General features: G+C 45.8%; 1 protein-coding gene across 1 annotated transcript; it reads right to left on the bottom strand.

Annotated features, from left to right (window-relative positions):
- Positions 1 to 2,159: 2,159 nt before the first annotated feature.
- Lyve1 (lymphatic vessel endothelial hyaluronan receptor 1) lies at positions 2,160 to 14,579 on the bottom strand. Its single transcript, XM_041666489.1, has 6 exons — positions 14,387 to 14,579; positions 11,093 to 11,261; positions 10,860 to 10,999; positions 5,187 to 5,483; positions 4,325 to 4,403; positions 2,160 to 3,844 (listed from the first exon to the last, which is right to left on the bottom strand). Exons 1-6 carry the CDS (start codon positions 14,469 to 14,471, stop codon positions 3,658 to 3,660), a joined length of 957 nt encoding a protein of 318 aa, XP_041522423.1. The 5' UTR covers positions 14,472 to 14,579; the 3' UTR covers positions 2,160 to 3,657.
- Between the last annotated feature and the right edge of the window lie 79 nt (positions 14,580 to 14,658).

Genomic DNA, 14,658 nt, shown 5'->3' with positions numbered 1-14,658 from the left:
GCGGTGCATGGAACTGCCTTCAGTTCTCAGTGTAGAGCAGAGAGGAGCTAGTTATCCACAGTTAAAATCCAGGGGAATGAAGGTCGCAGCAGCGCCTCTCAAACCATGGTCTTGAGAGAGGAGAATAGAGGAAGTCTATCCATCACAGCAAGAATAATGACCTTTTCCCCTGCCATGCCATGTTAAATCAGCCAGTTAGCCCCAGTGCGAGGGTCTCTGTGGAAGCTGTTTGTTGCGCACATAGCTGGAGACTTAAGTAGGATTCATAATAAGAAAAATATAACCAGAGCTACAGATCCATTCATCAGACTTTGTGGTGGTTTGAATATAATTGGCCGCCATGAGCTCATAGAGAGGGGCACTATAGGAGGTGTGGCTTTCTTGGAGTGGGTAGGGTTTTGTTGGAAAAAGTGTAAGCGAGTCACCTCAACTAAATGTTTCCTTTGGGAAAATTGCCACGGTCATGGCGCCACCTCACAGCAATAGAAGCCCTAACTAAGACAGATCTCATTTCTCAGTTCTGATTGACCCCACAAGACTCTTCCTCCACACAGATGCAAACCTCAGCTTATCCACTGAATTCTTGACATTCTGAGAGAGCATCTTTGTGTTTGGGTTTACTTGCTTGCATTGACAATCATGCAGGGGAAAATTCCTGGCAGACAAAGCCTTGCTTCCATCCAAGTTAGAATCAGGTTTGTCTCTTGTCTCTGACATTGTTTCCAATGCCTACCAGTTCCATCCACCTAAACACAAACAACAACAACTCCCCCCAAATTCCCAGATACATTATGTGTTCTCTTCATTGCAGAGGTGAGTCCATTTAAACTCGGAGAGAAAAGATCATGTTCAATAGTATTAATTTATCATAATTTATCCTTTGGTTAGTTCACAGCTGCATTCTGCAGCAAGAGAAAGCCATCAAGACAAGATTTAGGTGGGCAGGGACAGTTGGCTGTACAGAAAATATTCTTAGCACTTAATACAGATAACTAGCCTCAAGGCATGCATACATCCACTCATTCAGCATATACTTAGAGTTGCTTTGCTTTTTGAAAACAATTTACTCATTTTATATGTATGAATGTTCTGTCTGTATGCATGTCTTTGCATACATGCACCACATGCATGCCTGGTGCTCACAGATCAAAAGACAGTGTTGGAACCCCTGGGACTAGAATACCGATGGTTGTGAACTGCCATGTGGGTCCTGGGAACAGAAACTAGGTCTTCTTCAAGAACAGATGATGCTCTTAATACCAAGCCATCCCTCCAGCCCTCTGAGAGCTTTCGTTGTATGTGGTACCTCCATGTATCTGCACACACGTTAGGAAAGGAAGGAAGGATAATGTGTGTAATTATAATAACGCAAGGTGGCGTATGCTAGCACGGCAGCAGGAGCAAGCTGCACTGGAGCAGGGAGGACTCATTCATTGCTGTGGTAGCGGACAGTCTTCTAAATCAGCTCCCCAAGCTCCCTGCTTCCTGGCGTGCACACACTTGGATAAGCCTCTCCTTCTAAGCATGAACTGGCCACAGAGTCTGAAAGATTATGACTGCGTCTACTCTTGCTCTAGCTTTCTGGCTCTCCCCTCGCTGCCTCTCATGGGAACTCTGAAGCAGACTGGGATGCAGGACCTGAGTTCCAAGCAAAGGACTACTGTGCGTGAACTTGACTGTGCAATCCTCTTCTCACAGCTGTGCCGATGCCTGAGCAGAGAGGAAGGCTTCGCTCTGGCTCGGTTTGAAAGCTCATCACAGTGGGAAGACACAGTGGTGGGAAACTGAGTCCATGCCAGCAGGAGCATCAGCCGGCTGGCTCATGTCGCTATGGTTCAGGAAGCAAAGAGAGGGCAGCAAGTAGGGCTGGGTTACAAACCTTAAGGCCCACTCCCAGACCTATTTCCTCTAGGTAAAACCTAACTCTCAAAAGTCCACAAGACCCCAGAACGGCAGAATCAGGGGGAGACCAAATGTTCAACTACACAAGCCCGTGAGAGGTATTTCACACTAAAATCATGACACTGACCAGCTTAAATGAGACCATTTGAAACAAAGACAGCCCACAGGGTGACATATATACTCCTGTGTCCATTATGGATTATGATGTAATTTAATTTTTACACAAGCGTATTCCTATGGAAATAAAGGAACAGAGGAACTTTCTAAATGCTTTATTTGGGGTACAATAGTTCTTAACGTCTCAGGTTCTCCTTGCTGGGAAGATGAGAGCTGGTAATATGTTTGTTAAAGGCACGCAAAGATATGTGTTGATGTGTAGAGGTAAGAATACACTTTCAAATACATTATTAATAAATTAAGGTTGTAGTAGTTGTTGTATTAGAGAAAATAAATGGATTAGTCTTAGCAACAAAAAGTTAGTTTGAAGTAGATAAGCTAGGGGCATCAAAGCAGAAAAAACATTAGCTTCAGACAACACCCCACTATACACAACTCTCTGACGAACAATATGCAACTACAGAATGTCATACCTCACCTAGCACCTGACATCTTCAGTCCCCAAATCTGAAAACCAAACTTTTACCAAGTCTGAAACTGTTTAGAAGTCAACATGATGCCCCAAGGGGACAATGCCACACTGGGAATCTTTATCTCGCGTGCAAAGTTATTTTTAAAATGTTGTATGAAATTACTTCCAGGCTGGGTGTACGGGTGTACGTGAAACATAAATAGATCTCATAATCAGACTGGGTCTTCTAATATATCATTATGTAGATGCAAGTGTGGCAGACTTCAAACATAATCTGAAATTCTTAACACTGTTGGTATCAAGCATTCAGGTAAAAGGTTCTCAGGCTGTAGCAGATCATCTGACTTTTCTTTTGAAACTTTATGACCTTTAAACATAGTTGTTTTTTCAGAATGGGTTCTGTAACAGCTAAACATGGAAATGTGCGTTTTTGTTTCTTTCATTCTGTGTTTGTAAGGGTGGGTGGGTTCTGGTATTGGACCGGGAGCTTTGTGCATGCCAGGCAAAGGCTCTACCACAGACATCTCCACCCCCGTGCCCCTCTGGTTTTGGTTTCTTACAAAAGTGTATTTGTTTATAGAGAACAGCAGCAACCAAAGAGAGATAAGAAAGCGTTTCTGTGTTCTAAGACCTGATTCGGGTCTGTGGAGCGGCTCCGGGCCCCAGGTTTTATTTACAGTCTGCCGACAAGGCTGCTATCAGTACCCAGCTTCCCTGCTAGTGCTCTGTTTATTTGGGGTTCCCAAAGATTAGGTCTCAAGTCACCTGGCTCTCCATGACCTCCTGTATCTTTCCTTATTTTACTTGTGCCTCGTATTTCCCTGTAGGAAGATTTTGGACTATGGGGCTGCCAGTGTCTCAGGGACTCCAGCCTTCACCTGGTGTCCGGCAGCCTGGAGGCCTGTGTATGAATGTGAGCTGAGGAGCTGTTTTAGGGCCTGGCACTTTGAAAGCTCCCTCTCTGTGTGTCTGGGAGACAGACAGGCTAGGGAGGCTGTGGAAAGGTTGGAGGTAGGAGAGTGGAGTCCAGAGAAGATTGCAGTAAGGAGAGGCCTCCGTATGGAGGACTCCACAGTCTTTTACTATCTAGGAACCAACAATAGTTTGCTTTTTTGGTTGCCTGGCAAGAAACTTGCCTCAGGTGGAGCTTCTCAGCTCTCCCTCCTCTAAACTTCAGCTTCTAAGCACCGCACAGTAGTTCTGGGTGGACTTTTGGGCTCCTCTGGGTTTTTATCAGTTTTCTTTGATTCTTCATTAGAGTTGATGTCATCGGCTTTCTCTTCCTTTACAACCTTGGTTTCGATCATTTCCTTCTTTGGACTCTTGTTTGTGAAAGGGAAGGCCTTCACATACCTGTCGGTGCAGACATTTATCACAATGAGAGACTTCAGGTGACACACATCACAGCAAATAGCACTCTGTCTACCACAGGACAGGCTGGTACAGCCCCCTAGGCATTTTTATTTTGATGTTAATACAGGCATACTTGAATATATCACTCATCCATATTAGTGGGTTCATTCATGTGGGATAGTACCTACAGGACCAACTCTGGATGTCTTCCCAACTCCTTCATCCCAGACGAAGACCCCCAACTCAAATTCAGCCTAAGATTTTCCCCAGTGTTGACCTATCCTTTTTCATTTCTTCAGCTTGGTGCCCATTAATCAATATCTACTGTATATCTAGATGACGTACTTGTGCTGAGGTCACAGGGTAGGGAGGTCTGAGAGGGGTTGCCGTCTCCATTTTGACCAAATGCCAGTAACAACTCTGGAAGAGTACAAGCGAGGTGCAAAGATCACAAGATCAGAGATGTGCCAACAGACTCACCTTTTCACGTAGCAGACCGCCAGGACAGCTGCGGCGCCAAAGAAGAGGAGGGCCAGCACCAGCAGGGTTGTGGGGACACCTGGGAGGAGACAGGCTTGTCGGTCTTGGGCCTGCACACCGTGTTGTCTGTGCACGCAATGACTGCTTTTTACATGTGACCCGGATAAAAGAGTGCAGAAGCCCCTTCTCTGTGACTGTTTTTAATCATACACATAGAATTTTATTTTTCACATTGTGTATGTGTCTGTAGGTGTGTGTGTACGTGTGTGTGTGGTATGTGTGTACATATGTGTGTGTATGTGTGTGTGTTGGTGGGTGCGTGTAGACTCTAACACAACACCATCCACATGTGCAGGTCAAAGGACAGCTAGTTGGAGTCAGTTCTTCCATTGTGTGGGTCCCGGGAATTGAATTTATGTCACTGGGCTTTGGCAGGAGGTGCCTTCCCCCACCCAGTCCTCTCACCAGCCCTCTGCTTACAATGTGGGGAGTTCTTTACTTCTCCTTTATCCCTGCAATGTGGAAAAAGGTAGAACTTGTTTCTTGGAGCCCCAAGACCAGTCTCACAGGTCCTTGTGAGAAACAGGCATTTGGGTTAAAGTCATAGGCCATGTAGGTATATGTTTCAGGGTCTATAGTAAAAGATAATTTATTTGTAAAAAACAGTAAAGCTTTTTTATGCTCATGATGTGTGACCTGACCCTTGAGGCTTTTTTCACAGCCAGTGCTATGGAAGCGGAGTTTGCGCTAAGCTTTTGATTTGTGCCCAGTAGGTGCTGGGTGCTTGGCACGGGGACGAGCTGGATGTTGTGTATGTTTGCCACACACAGTTGCCTGCCCAATAGACCCAGAAGACATTCACCTCCAAAGCCAACTGCTTCGTTCTTGAAGGCCGTTTCTCTTATAACAGGTGACTCTGTTTCTGCAGCTACGGTGTTAGGTTCTGTATAAACTTCCGTCACACAAATCTTTTTTGTCTTCCGTACCATGGAGGTGGAAGGTGGAGCCCGAGTGGTAGCAGGAACATGAGTTGTGGAGTCCGGAGATGAAGCCGAGTCGGTGCTGCTACTGACAGGGAACTCCACTGCGGGTGTTTGAGTGTCAAGCATGGGGTCGAATGTGGTGATGGTTTCCGGAATGCACGAGTTAACCCAGGTGTCTGTTGGGAGAAGGAAAAGAAGTAAGCGCGGCAGCAGGACTCCACCAGGCTCCTCACTGCAGCCAGAACTCAGGTCTCACCAAGATTCAAATCTAATCTTAAGGTCGTTCCTTAGTACCTGCAGCACCCACCTCCCCTGGACGGTCGAGGAGGCCTTTGGTGATCCAGCCACGCTGACAGCATGGGGCTAGGAGACTCAAAAGCTCGAGTTCTCTCTCAATGGTCCCACTGTCCAGCTAGCCCTTCAGTTCTAGTTACAGTTTCTTAATCTCCCTGGCTTTCTCATGATACCTTTTCCATCTTTAAAACCTCTGTCTGATTCATAGACAAAATTTACTTGCTCAATCAGTTAGGAAGCGGCAGGGCTGCACAATATCTTACAACACAAATTGACATTTTAAACCCTGGTTATTTATTGCACTGGATGTCACTGGCCAGGACTGCAGTTATGCAAGAAATTATTTCAGTAAGTTGATTTTATTTTGAAAATTAAATTTTGTTTCCTTAGTCATTTCCCCCCCAGGCTCCAGACTTCTCTAGACTGGGTCTTTAGACACATATTCTGGTCCTTGCCTGATCATATCCTGATTCCCATCATTTTGTTCCCCTCTGGAATGACTGTGAACTGCCGCAGCAGGACATTTGTCTGATTGGATTATTGTGCCTGGCATGCAGTACATGCTCAGTGAATGTCTGATAAAGAAGAAATAAAGAAAGGAACAAATGAAAGAGAGAAGGAGTAACTTGAGGGGGTGGGAGACCTACAATATCACTTAGAACAGGATCTAAAATAAAATCAGTGATGAGAGAGAGAGAGAAAGAGAGAGAGAGAGAGAGAGAGAGAGAGAGAGAGAGAAGGAGGAGGAGGAGGAGGAGGAGGAGGAGGAGGAGGAGGAGGAGGAGGAAGAGGAGACTGGTGTTTCCCAACTCTGTAGAGTTTCGAGGAAACACATCTGTCTGTCTTCTCCTAACTCTGGGTCCGCCATGGATCAGATGTTTAGCTATCTCGGGTAGCCTTTATCAAGCCTTCATGTATACAGGAAGATGCTGAAGTTCATAGACATCAAATTTACTTCCTCAATCAGTTTGGAAGCGGCAGGGCTGCACAATATCTTACAACACAAATGGACATCTGTTTTAAACCCTGGTTATTTATAGCCCTGGGTGCCACTGGCCAGAACTGCAGCTATGCAAGAAATTGTTTCAGTAAGTTGATTTGATTTTGAGGATGGAATGCGTCGCTAGTTGAGGTCATGAGTACTACACACGCATCAAGTCGCTATTGTTTCCTATTCGTGGTGCTTTGCAAACAGCTCTGCTCAAATAGATATCATTGCTGGTTTCGTTGCCTTGCGCTTCCCTCTCTTTCCTAGGCTCATCCCTCAGAAAATGGACATTTTTTGTTAAAGCGAGAGTAGAAAACCCAGAAACAATAGACACTGTTGGGTTCTAAACCACAGGGATACATAAAGTACAGTTCCTGCTTCTGCCCAGAGGAACTTGGGTGGAGTGTGGAGGTCTAATGGCGTCCATTCCACAGCTACTTATGGGCACCATCTCCATGCCAGGTGCCTGTTCTTAAAAAGCTTCTGATCCGTTGGAAGAATGGAGATAATAAAGGATAAATAACCCATGAATTTCAGGAGACTATAAACAGTGAAAAGAAACAGGGTGTGGGTTAAACTGGCAAAGGTGGAGATGAAGGAAGTCTCCCGGACGACAGTACTTAACCTGAGACCCAGCAGCTCAAAGTAGCCAGTTGCTAGAGATCTAGGACAGACACAGGAAGGAAACAAAAAATCCCAGAGTGAGAACATGACTGCGCTGAACCTGCTCAGTGAACAAGAAGGCCAGTGTGGCTCAAGTAGAGCAGAACTCGTCTACAGGGAGAGAACAGGATGTCCTGGTCAGCAGGACGTGCATGATCCAAGAATAGTCGGGTCAGGAGAATGACAAGGAGCATCGTGTGGCCCCAGAGATGGCGTGAGTGTGCCCAGGAGGGAAAAGCCTGCAAACAGGAGGCAGGGCTGGAGAGATAGATCTGACCAGGGTATCAAGACTGCTGGTTACCCTGTTAAAGGGCTTGGGATTTACTCTGCAGGAAAGGACATTTCTTACAGGGGTCCACAACCCTTTTTAACCATATTTAAGAGTTTTCATGTGTATCTACTTTTATATGCAAAAGACATCACATGCTACATACTACATTATACAGGAAGACACCTAAGACTGTAGGGCAAACAGAAGAGTAATGATTACCAAATGGATGAGGTAGGGAAGGGGCCAGATGCAGAATGAGAGAGGACCTCCAGGGGCTGGAGAGGGGTCTCGCAAATTGTGCAGAATAGGAGAATCTAGAAATGTCTAGTTCCTAAAACTTAAAAAGTTCCCCAATAGAAGATGGGCTGAATAAGTCACTATACAAACAGCCACTGGAGTACATTAAAAACACAGCCATTAAAAATCAGAGACCTCTCTGTGAGACAGTCCAGCTAATTTCCAGGCTGTAAGTGGAAAAAGTCATTCACAGAGCAGTGTGTGGTATTCCAGCTTCTTTTCTGTGGGAAAAGTAAACAATAGCCCACAGACCTTTCTATATGCCCAAAACAAAGGCACAGACCAGAAATAAATATGCCAAAAAGACTAGGAGGAAGACCTCCCTCACTATTTTGGACCATTGCAGCATGTTGATGTATGTATTTGAGAAATTTTAAATAATAAAATCTGTACCCCATAACAGACCACAAACAGAAGCAAATAAACCTCTTCCATTTCAAACGAGGGTGGGTTTTGTCCAGTCACTTCTGTGTGAAGTTCCCTGATCACCTGTCCTAGCAGGACTTTCTTCCAGGGGATGGTGAAGAAATCCTCAGTTTTACTCAATAGATTTATCTCCTTAGATACTGGCGTTGCTCTTTTGAATGTTGTAGCACAGAAAAAAATGTGCTGTCTGCTGAGAACTGAGATAGTGGGTGTAGGAGGAGGTAGAAAAGGCAAAATCAGAAAAGCGAATTACTAAATTGGAGTTGAAACTCTCTTTCTCTCCCCCCACCCTTGCTGAGACTCAATAAAAACACCATTAGTAATGAGCATAATTTTCATGCAGATCTCGGTTCTGGTTAGCATCTTGCACTCAGAAGAACCAGAGGGCCGCAGAGGAATGAGCTGTTCTCCCCGCAGGAGCGGAGAGGATACAAAGTGAGCCTGGGCCTGTCCACTGCTGGGAAGCAGTAGTGACTCTCAGGACTCCCACATACCAGGTTTGGAACATGCACAGGACTTAAACAATAAGCATAAAACTTGTTGTAATATGCTTGTAATAAATCAAGTGTCACATGCCTGTGGTAGTATAAGGTGGAGAAAGTGTGTGTATACATGCATGCATGTGTGTGTTGTGGGAGGGGCTAGCTGATAGATGTGGAGAGGAGGAATGACTTAGAAAAACCCTACTCTGTAGACTGCTATGTGATAACCGTTTTCAGCAAGGACCACAGTGGTGGTTTGGAGTGGGGATATCTGCATGGCACTGAAATACCATCTGCTAGATTACCCACTAACTACAAAGGAGAAAATGGGCCTCCTCATTTTATTTTCCATCTGCTAATCACTGCCTTACCCCAATAATCAAAGTTGGAGCGATCAATACCGGGCACTACTGGCTGTTTGCTCTCATGTGACCCCAGCTACACAACACCACCTACACCAACAATTGAAACCTCTTGACCTTTCAGGGTGTAGGAAATAACAGGGGCTGAGAGGACAACGTAAAGGAAGCAGGAGGAAATAGGCACATCTGAGTCCCCTTCCTCTCCTCTGTTTAGTCGGAGGGATTGGTATCATAGCACTGTGTGGCCAGCAGGTGGGGAAGCAGCTAGGAGGCAGGGCCAGCTCCTAGGAATGGTGGCAGTAAGATAAGCCACACACAGACCACTAGTTCTCTGGCTAAGACAGGCTGGGGGGACAGAGAAGGATGGAGCCAAGCCATCATGTCAGAAGGAGAGTCAGCGGGAAGTCTAAGCCCTCACCCCAACACACACACACACACACACACACACACACTGAACTATTGGTGAAGGCAGGGACCAGGACGGGTGTCTCTAAGAGCCCTTCTTATGTCAAAATCCTTTTGTTCAGAGAACTGCTTGGAATTCCTGGATTCAATTTTGCTGAAGTTGGCTGGTGAGCTTTACTTTTCTCTCTGATCTTACAAATTAATATTGACATCTGTCTGTGTATATACAATCACTCGCTATCTGACCTTCAGAAAGTTGGACACATGTGAAGAGTAGTGAGTCAAGCAGCCTTCTTACGACACAGAGAACAGCAAAGTATTTTTTGAGAAATGGTCTGAGAAATGACTTAGGAAAACCATTAGGTTAGGGCAACCAAGGCCTGTGGGCAAGCCCGTCAGGATGGCTGCAAACCATGAGCTCTACTCTCTAAGTTTCAACTTCTTCCTTCCAAAGAGCGAGATTGGGCCTTGTTTTCAAGATGTCAGGTGCAGCGTGTGAGTTCTGTGTGTCAGAGGGAAGAATGCAGTGTCAGAGCTAGAGCCAAGTTTGAACCCTTTCACTGAGACTGGACTTTGAATGTGACTCAAGTGTGTCCCCCAGGGTTTATGTGTTAGAATCCAGGGTGGCGATGCTGAGAGGCGGTGGGACCTTTAAGGGATGGAGCCTAGCTGGAGGTAGGAAAGGGTACTGAAGAAATCAGTGCGCTCTCTTGGGACCCTCGCTCTCTGGCCTCCAATCTCAGCATGTGAGCACTCTTCTCCCACACTGCCCTGCCTTAGTGATGACATGAAGTCCTCTCCATTGTCAAGTTGCTGCTGTGCCATGACCTTGACTTTCCAGAACTGTGAGCTAGCCTCCCTTGCTTTATAAACCGCTCAGGTGCAGGTCTTTTATCACAGAAATGGGGAATGTCCAGTACAGAAGCATTAGAAAAGTGGACCAATGTCCCCATAGATACATTTCCTTGTTTGAGGACTGAGGGTGATAAGGCTTCCTCGGGAAATTCAAGGTTCTTTGAGATAGCTAACCCCTCAATTGCTCGGTATGAGGGGATGCATCACACACTTCTAGACATCTGTTTCTTCCCACTTCCTGTTTATCTTTTAGGAAACCCCGGGAAGTGGAGGTGACAACCCTGAGCTTCTGGCAACGCCCTGTCCTCTGCTCTCACTCAGCCGTATCTTCTCTAACATACTCTTCTGCGGGGCACATCGCTTCCCCCAGCCTGGTCTTGGGACATTTGGAGGACCCAGACTTGTACTGTTGCTTCCGTGGCTGCTCAGGGTTGCCTGTCCCACAGGTCCCAGATTTAGAGACACCCAGAGAAGATGGGCCACGCGAAGTGGCTGTGGGTCTCACTTACCAGATGCGTTGTAACAATAGGCTCTGAACTTTTGTTTGGGGGAAGCGTTCCAAATCAGGACACCTACCCCATTCTTCCCACACTTGGGGTTTGGGAAAATCCGAGGGATCACGGAGATCTGTTCTCCAACCCACCCGTAGCTGTAGGAGAATACACATCGGTTGAGTGGCCGGAGGATAGAAGGCAGCAAGTCTACTGTTGAACAGTAACACTGGCTTTAGTGAAGCTCTTACCTGCAAGTCTCAAAGCCAGACTTCTGTGCTGCTTCCATCTGGGCCTTGCTGGCCAGCGTCAGTCCCAGCACCTGACAGGTCTCCCTAGCTTCTGTGAAATTCATCTGCGTGCTTACCTTTCTGCCCACAAGGGCGACCCCCATGTATCTGCATGCAGAAATGGAAAGCTCTGGAAGGAAATCATAAGGTCTTCAGTTTGCCTCTGGCTTTGTTCCCAGCTCTCTGACTCTGCTTTCTCACAGAGAATCATTGTCTCGACCCAGGTCTGTGAGGTTGCGGCTGGATTTAGAAATAACACCACAGGCCAGGAACATCCCACAAGGACTACCTTCTGGATTAGATGGTTGCTATGCCTGGCGGCGCCTGTAAATCTCCAGACCAAGAGCTCACTCCGCACTAAGGAACTTGCCAATCACACGAGGGCTTTAGCTATCAATCAGTTCCTGAGGCGGGGTTTAGGTGATTTAGTTGCTTCAAACATTGTCTTTTAGTCTCTTAAGGAAAGCTCTGAGGCTTTGAGGAAGACAGAATTCAGAGCTCAGGTTAACACAATAATCATTACCAGTACTCCAAAATAATGTCGCCAGGGATGCTCCTGTTTTGACAGGGCCTGGCCATGAGCTTGCTAGAAAGAATGTGAGTTCTCCATTTCAGGTCCTTTCTGGCCATTGGAGGAGAGGCTTACTCAGAAATTCCTGCAGGAGTTGGCAGGAAAACTTGCAGGGCAGGGGAACTAAATAAAGAAAGTTGAATTTGAGTGGGAGCAGGGCTTGGTATCACCTACGCTGCTCTGTAGTTCTGAGACCTTATGATTGTTATTCTAGCTTTTTGCGCTCATTTCCTTATTTGGAATTTAGAGAGTAACATCATTGACTGCACAGGTGGTGGGAGTCATGTGAATGAATTCTAACAGGACTTGACATAGCATCTGCCATACCAGGAACTAATAGATAACTGTAGCTAACAGCCCTGTCTTTGGTCTTCTAAGCAACTGGTGTACCCACCACAGACTGATCTTCCTGGAAAGGCTGAGGCAGTGGAACTTCTCAGAATAATTTTTTTCTCAAAACCTAGTGGATATGGGGGCTTCCCCCCCACACTTTAATGGAACTTGCAGACCTATACAAAATTACCAGGTTTTATTGCATTCCATTGCCTTCCTTATTCCTGTTGGGTTTTATCTTTGGAGGCCCATAAAAAAAGACAATTTTGCCTTCTAAGTAATGGCTCTGCAGGGCTCCGGAAGGGATGTCCAGCCTTCAGCCCAAGGACCTCATGATTCTGAGATAGCCTAATGGCCCCAAACTGGAAACTTACTTAAAACAGCATGAAATTTTCTTGTCAGACACATACACCCCTGTCGGGTTTTATCTGTGAAAGTCCATTTCAAATTCCCAAGCCCGGGCAAAGAACTCCTTGCTTCACCGGCTGCTACTTGGCTGTTTGAATCTTGGGGACAAGTCAATGCTTTCATCTGTGAAATTCTACCCTGTCAGGCCTTGTGTTCGGAACTAAACTAGGTAATGTGCACCTAGTCGGATCCATGGGAGGTGATGGATTATAGAATCTTCATGCTCTCCAGTTTCATTTAGAAACTCTAACACCAAGCTGGAATCTAACGGTCCACTCCTATCCTGCTTTCTGTAAGACTGCTTAGAAAACATCACAGATTGTAGGAACAGTACGCTCTTGGGACTCACACAAGGTGGAGTCAACGCCAAGTGTTAGTATTTACTACCTGCATGGATCAGACAAATCCCTTGGCTTCACTAATGTCTTTTATGGGAGAAGGACTGAGACAGAGTTTCTCTGTTTACAGCCCTAGCTGTGCTGAAACTAGCTCTTATAGACCAGGCTGGCCTCAAACTCACAGAGATCCACCTGCTTCTGCCTTCCAAGTGCTGGGATTAAAGGCATGTGCCACCACCACCCAGCCTTTTATTTCATATAGAAAATGTTTTATTGAGAGAGGAATCAAAGAACTCCATATACACTCAATTCTGAATCTCTCTCTAACAAATCCTTTAAGATGTCTCTGTCTGTGCTCACCACATCACCAGAGTTCAGTAGGAGTTCCTGCTGGCAACCAGCTACCTTTCCGCTCTTTCCAAGCATTTAACTTCCTTAGGAAAAAATTGCCATTACTGAGGATGAAGCACATAGGTAGGGTCATTATCAAAGAATGATTTTCTAAGTCTAGAGATGTGGCTTAGCTGGGAGAGCTTGCCTAGTGTGTGCAGTGCCTTCAGGTCACTCTTCACCATTGCTAAGACCGGGCATGGTGGTACAAACCTGTAATCCCAACAGTCACAAGACAAGATGAAGGCAAAAAGAATCAGGGGTTCAAACTCATTCTCAGATACATAGTGAATTTGGGCTATAAGAAACTATCTTTAAAAAAAAAAAGACTCCAAAATAACTTGTGTGACAGCAGCGTTGCAGGGGGGATGGGAATGGTCTCCGGGGGGGATTTCTAAGAGGACCAGGAGGGGCAGGAAGGGAATGGTCCCCCGGGGGGATTTCTAAGAGGATCAGGTTTATTTAAATGTGACCGTTCTGGGCATCCAGCTCCAACCTCTCATAAAAACTGTCTCCAGCAATCTATCAATCAAGCCCGAATGTCCGTTCCTGATACAGCGCCTGTCTCGGCATCTTCAGCAGAACGATTACTCCTTAATAACCCTGTTACCTCACTTGCCCAGGACTGTAATCCGTGATCTGTAGTTTCAGTGTTTCTCCTATGCAGAAAGAGGTTTCCTCATATGCTTCCCACAAACACAGAAGCCACAGAGTCCCTCCCTTCAGTGCTGCTGAGGGTAGAAATTTAAACCTGTATTTTCAGCCTATTGAATTTACTGCAAATTAAAACATTGTATTCCACTAGCAGCAGAATAACCTTGTGATTAAAGCAATTACATAGAGTAGTATAATGTGGGTGATATTTAATAAGTTACCCATTCCTCCTTAGGCTCGACATCGCTTTACATATTCACAACCCTGGCTTGCTTCTTAAATAAACCCTTTGAAATCAAAAGACTTCTCATTTTTTTATTTCAAACCATTATTATTAAAAAAAATTCCATAACCTAAATAAAATTCCAAGTGATGTAAAGGTGAGTTTAAGTCATTTTGATGAAGCTGACAATACAGCAGAAACATCTCTGGCTGAGCAACAAGACTCGTCCAATCTTCTGTTGACCTCAAGAGTCTCCCCATTCCCACCAGCCCACGGTCAAGAGCAGAGTTCCCCAGACCTTGTCTATCCTCCATTTAGAAACCTGGTAAGACACCTACCTTGTGCTAGGACAGCACCTTGGACAGGGAGCCTCGTGGTCCAAGCAGAGGCAAGAAGCAACACCAGGCTAAAGTGCTTGAGCATTGTGCAGACCCCTCAGAAGCACGGCTGCTGGTCAGCAGCAGTAAGGGAGACAGATGCTCAATCACCAGGCTGGATGGAGAGTTCTGGAAATATGTTGAGGATTTCCCTGCTTTCAGGCTTCTGATTTGTCAGAAACGCTAGAGGAAATGAGTGACATCCCTTGAACGCCCAGGCTGTACTTTGTGGA

The sequence above is a fragment of the Microtus oregoni genome, unplaced genomic scaffold (assembly GCF_018167655.1).
Source record: "Microtus oregoni isolate MIOR12 unplaced genomic scaffold, Mior012 000016F_ref0000370, whole genome shotgun sequence".
Taxonomy (NCBI): Eukaryota; Metazoa; Chordata; class Mammalia; order Rodentia; family Cricetidae; genus Microtus; species Microtus oregoni.
This window is presented reverse-complemented; position numbering and strand designations above follow the sequence as displayed.